The sequence below is a fragment of the Aulostomus chinensis genome, chromosome 19 (genome assembly GCF_037954235.1).
Source record: "Aulostomus chinensis isolate RoL2024-O1b breed Wild chromosome 19, RoL_Achi_v1.0, whole genome shotgun sequence".
In the NCBI taxonomy this organism is placed as follows: Eukaryota; Metazoa; Chordata; class Actinopteri; order Syngnathiformes; family Aulostomidae; genus Aulostomus; species Aulostomus chinensis.
The window spans coordinates 5,429,747-5,435,804 of NC_141338.1; the positions used below are offsets into that span (position 1 = coordinate 5,429,747).

General features: G+C 41.1%; 1 protein-coding gene across 2 annotated transcripts in view; it reads left to right on the forward strand.

Annotated features, from left to right (window-relative positions):
* Positions 1 to 6,058, forward strand: part of lamc3 (laminin, gamma 3) — a 110,323-nt gene that overhangs the window by 72,656 nt on the left and 31,609 nt on the right. For both annotated transcript variants that reach the window (XM_086187274.1, XM_086187275.1), the window contains exon 11: positions 1,980 to 2,089. In XM_086187274.1, coding sequence (XP_086043400.1) covers positions 1,980 to 2,089 — 110 coding nt within the window. The remainder of the gene's footprint in view (positions 1 to 1,979; positions 2,090 to 6,058) is intronic.

Genomic DNA, 6,058 nt, shown 5'->3' on the forward strand with positions numbered 1-6,058 from the left:
GATTTGTCTTATTCTCTGCACCTCACGTCTTCTTTTCTCACTCACCTTGTATCTCTATCGCTCTTGTCGCTCCAAGGGTGTGTGCGTTTGTGAGTGTTTGTGTGTGTCCAGTATTCTTGCGGGCTTCTCTCTCTTGATGATCTCTCATCCTCAGTGGAGCGGGCTTAATTACAGTGTGGCTCTCTGCGCTCTGCTTGGTGCAGATTAAAAGGGACAATGACGCTCCCATAGGGGAAGCATGACTGGGAGTTTGTTCACTTTCATGCACACTCTGCTTATCTCTGTCTGACCAGCTCCATTACCATGGCTTTGAGGCCCAGTTTGTAATTGCCTCTCTTTATTACTGTGCCTACATGTCAGGCCAGGGAACAAGGACCTGATGCATCAGTAGAGACGAACTCACAGGGACACACACAGTCACAGTCATTTGCACAGTTGTAAAAGCTATGCTGGGACAGAGGCCATGGAAAACAAAGCATTTAGAAAGCATGTTAATGTGATGCAGAGAATAATTGACCCAATGAATTAGAGGCCAAGGAACACTGTGCCTGAAAGACACAGGAGATGTGCCCGATGTGTTACGTCAGCAGTGCATAGCAGAGTTTTTAAGCAGCCACAAAATGAAGACTGTCATTTGAAATGCTTGGAGGACTGCGCTGAAAAAACAAAAACAAAAACAGACCTTCCTTGGTCCCTGAGTTCATAAATGTATATTGCTATAATGCCCTCAAAAATGTCAAAAGCTTAACACTGCTAATGACAAGACAAAGATGTTTTCACATTTTGAATGTTAAGTTTATCCCCTGTAGGGATACCCTTTTATTTATTGTCTATATGTTATTATAAATGCATTTATTGATAGTTAAGTAATGATGGATGTTACAGAGTTGTTGTTTTTTAACCTTTTCTTATGTACAGTAGCTCTTTATGTCAAATGCTAATGTTAGCTTCCCAACATGCTCACAACATTTATGCTCATGTGCTTATTTTTTGGAAGAGTGATTTTCACCGTGACCATAATTATACTATGTTGCCAGCTGAGTTCATGAATTTATAGTTCCCTTATAAAATGGCATAAATGCTTCTCTCTGCTAACTTTAACACAATGCAGTATTCACGGTAAATTAGTGACACCAAAAAAATACTCATAGTGCCTTTTTATTTATCATGGCTCACAATAAATGTATTTAGCAATAATTAAAATAACTGCTAGATTATGTTTTACTTCCATTAAGATTTCATGGTAAATGCTAATCCTATCTCACCAACCACTTCACAGTGTTTATTCTAATTTCTTTACTTTTGGAAGCAGGTCTAATATTTAACTTGGAAGTATTTATGTTATTTTGCTTCATGTTTTCTTTTTTTACTTTCTAGAGAGACTTCATACTGCTATAGTACCCTCAAAAATGGCCTAACTCTGCTAATAACGATAGCAGAATGCAGTGTGCAGATAAATCCACAGCAAAATGTCACACATTTCAATGGCATAACTGAGTTTTCTGCAACTGCACAAGAAGATTATAGGAGTATATTCCTTCACGCTGTCACTCATCGCTTTGGGACCGTCACACGAAAGTGGGAAACCTTTTTTGTAACTCAACATCAGCAACGATGAGCTGACACAGCACCTGTCATCAAGATGGAAAGAGTGCATGTTACCCGGAGCAAAACAGGCAGATGTCAGATGTGCAGTCTGGCTTTGCAGATCATCCTTCAGCAGATGGCAAAGCTCAATGATCAAGACCCTGAAATGTGCTGAACTCAGCACATTTGCATTTTTTTTTTCTTTGCCCTGTATGGTTCCTGGTTGTGCTGTAGTTACCAGAAAAAAAAGTCAAGAGCATATGTGACAGGGCATTTTTGATCTTTGAATGGTTTTAAAACCACTAAGAGTGGAAGCTATCTTCTTCAAAACTATAATTTGAAATACCGCTGGTGTTTAATCACAGTTTGTTGTCTGTTCTCTGTCATCACAGGCTTGATGAAAATCAGAGGAGCTTTAAACCTCCATTGTCTGCCCTTGAGTTCCACCGTCTCCTTTACAACCTGACAGCTATCAGAATCAGCAACGCTGGAGGACAAAACTGTAAGTATGTGTATGTGTGTTTAGGGCTTCAGCACTGCAGTAAATTTCACATACAAAGTTTTCATCATTCATAGCCCAAACAATGCATTGTGACATACCTTCCTGTGTATGTCGAACTGTCGTCCAAACACCTATGACAATGAAGTTGTAAATGCAGTAGAAGTTCTTGTGGCTGTAAGTAGAACAGAAATGAGGTGCTGACAAAAATCAATGGGTCAGACAAGCATTGGGCAGCAATAAAAAAAAATCTATATGAACCCAAACTTTGTTCTGTCTTAAGGTTTCATCAAGTGTTGACTGATGTACAGACGTGTTTCTGGTGATAAAAGGCGCCATTTTTAACGAACTGTTGGGACCAAAATTGTTTGCCTTGTGGGGAGAAGTCAGGTCATTTGTTCTGGCTACAAAACCCAGTCTTTTTGGATAAGCAGCAGTGTTTCTAGTGGCAAGACCAAGTATGTTTTTTACAAAGTACAAGGACATTTCTAGCCATTTTCTAGCGGGTAAACCGTGTGTTTTTAGGGATGGGTTTTGTGTGTCTTTTCTTGGTACGAGTACTAGGAGTGTTTTTCAAATGCTTTGAAAAGTGACATATCTTCTGCCACCAGTATGGGCGTAAAGAACTTACTGGTCATATCAGAGTCATATTAAACAGTCTGTTTGTTTTTGTTTGGTTTTGTTTTGTTTTAGTGTGGAGGACATGGAGATGGATTGGAGTGAATTCAGGCATTTCTGCGAGGAAGTAAACATATCACAGCTGCAAATACGTGTACAGTAATTTAACAGCAAAACACAGATTCTATAACATTTTTCTGAAAAGAAAATACATTTTTGTCCCAAGGTAGCATAAATGTTCAAACTGCAGCAAAGATAGATGTTAAATCCATGCCTGTGCGTGCGTGTGTGTGTGTACAGGGAACAGATCAACTGTTCCAAATCTGGCTCAGTGAAAAACGGGCCATTTATTCCCCGATGTTAGTAACTAGTTCTTCAAATCCTCCTCTTATTTTTATCATGTCCTTACTCTCGTTCCATGTGATAGTCTGTTTAGTAATTTACAAGAAGGATCTAAGACGCATTATACTGGATTAGACCACCAAGTACAGAGAACAGCCGGCCAAAATCACCAGTCTTCTCTTACCTTTTTAATTTATCACTCGTTGCAGTTATGACACACACTGGGTAGAGCTGCATGTGCTCGCAAATACATGAAAAATAAAGAGTGACTGAAGTTTGTGCAGACAGAAGATGCACAGTCATACATATTTCATGAAACTGCTTCCTATTACCACCCACCCATATGGATGCGTAATCCAGGACATCGTTTTCACTGCATCTATTGCATATTAGAGGTTAGAAAGTCCGTTAATAATTTGCGTTAGCGCTCCAGCTAATTCTCAAACAGTGTTAAAATGTGCCTAATTTCTGCTGGCTGGCCCTCAGACTTTAATATTAAAATCCCATAAAGCTTTTTTCTCATCTTTCTCACTCCTTCCTTCTACTTTACTCCCTGTAACACTCTCAAAATTGAGATTCACAACCTTTTTTACAACAGGAACCAGGCAGCAGCTGCCATATTTCTGACTCCACATCTTATGGTGATCCTCTTCTAATGTCATTTTATAAATATATGCAGCATAATAAAGCACAATGCAACTTTAGACTTTTGGTTGGCAGTTAGAGCTCAAAATCCGGCCTCACACAAGTAGCCAAGATGATGGGAATGGTAACAATGTCTTCAGCTCCATTGTGGCAAATTCTGGGTATTCTACTTTAACTGTAATCCAGAAGGATGGAACAGAACTGAAGGTGGATAAATTCTTAAGTCCTCCATCCTTTTTTAAACTCCAGCAGTTTGTCCTCTTGTGCTGATGTGAGAGATGATAGCTCATAACTTAAAGGATAAGTGTTTGCCACTCCTTCCCAATGCTGGGGTCCTTTGCTGAGGGGAAACTCGCTCAAACTCTACGTACAAAGGTGGTCCTGCATCAGAGCCTTCATGTGCACACATCTCTTCTCTCCCAAACATGTCACAGACACAGACAGGGCTTTGGTTTCTTCATGTTTTTCCCCATTGAGGACTAAATGACCCCCCATCCTGCTTGATCTTCATGCATAGCTTTGACCTACACAAGACCATCCATCCATCCATTTTCTGTTCCGCTTGCCTATTAAAGGTCATGGGGAGGAAGGTGGGGGCTGGAGCCTACCCCAGCTGACATTGGGCGAGAGGCGAGGTTCACCCTGGATGGGTCGCCAGTCTGTCACAGGGCCATCGGGAGCAAAAAGGGAATCAGTATCTTGCTCAAGGATACTTTGACAAGGTCACTGGGGGAAGTGAGGATCGATCCAGCGACCCTTCGGTTGCTCGACGGCCACTTTACCTCTGAGCCATGCCGCCTCCTCACACCACTGAATCAGTAAAATGTTTTCATGGTCAGATGTAAGAAAACATTTTCAGGGAAAACAACCAGTGCCTCGCATATTTCAGTTTTTACAGCCCTTTTCCAAATGACCCAAGGCCCAGTATTTGGGAATTCCTCTCTTGGAGTATAAAAGAACTTACTATGTAGATTGCAGTATAACCTTGAGACTATAAAAGCACTGTTTCACAGTATAGTCTTATTCTGCATCACTAAAATCATGAAGAACACAGATATGTGACTAAATGTACAGTACCAAAAGTGTTCTAAACGGACACTTTCTGCAGGGTTCCTCTAATATAAGCCATCCAAAGGGAATTCATCTTTGACTGGTCTGAGTCCTCTCCGTGAATGGATTGATGGAGAGGGCTCACACAGTGTGGCAGGAAGTGAAATGTTTTTTTAATTAAGTTAAATATAGGGTTTGGTTTCTGAAAGTGGTTTTAATTGCACATTTCCCCCCAGCTGAATGAGCTATTAGGATTCAGGAGGTGGACGTGGAGAGAAAAAAGGTGGAGGCTAAGACTAGTCATGTAGAAGGAGGAGGAGGAGGAGGACAGGCATACCAACTTATTATCCCTCAGAGGTGCAAATGAACTGGGTTTCATCACTGCTGAAGTAATGGCTGGATCATGACGTGATAGGAGTCAAGGTTCAGCTTTTCCTCCGGTTCCTCCACTTTCTCATCAATCACCATTGCTTTCATTCCAATTTCCTCTTTCATACACAGTCACTCTATCTATCTATCCAACTATCTATCTGTCTATCTGTCTATCTATCTATCTTCAGTGAGAACAGACTGGGGGGTGAGAAAGATTCGGGATTTGGTCTGCCTCCATCACTATTCATGAGAGGAAAGAGGGATCTTGAAAAGCCCACAGGAACTGTACATCTGACATACCTCCACCGAGTCGCCTGTCTCTTTTTCTTCTGCTCTTGCTCCGCTGCAGTGATTTATTCATTTGTTATATCAAAGATTCCCTGGGTGACGAGTGTACTTGTGTGGGTGCCTGCATGTACACGTGCGAGTGCAGCTGAGCATTAAGTGTGGCATTTACCAGTGTGTGGGTGGATGAATCAGTTACTGCATGTGTGTATACCAGGTTTTACTCAGGTTGCGGGGAAATTTGTTTACATAGTGTTAGGACTTTTTTCTATTTTGGAGACTTTTTTTTTTTAAACTTGAAGACCCTGAGCAATGTTAGAGCGAGTCTAGGTTGACCTTAGGCTGAGTTTAGAGTTAAGCCAGCAAATGGTAATCAGTAATGATTGATGGATGCTTTATTTTGCATTTCCTCTGTATTAGCATAGCAGTTACACATATGAATGTGTAAAAGTGTGTCTTTCATGAGACACACAGTGAAGTTTTTGAGATGCACATGCAGTCACACACACACACACACACACACACACACACACACACACACACACACACACACCCCACTCTGTGCTAGAAACACTTTAACATGCCTCTGAGGCAACAATTAGCACTTATCTTCTCATCTTTGCAAGCATCCCTCTGACAGGATGCTCTACTGGCTTCTCT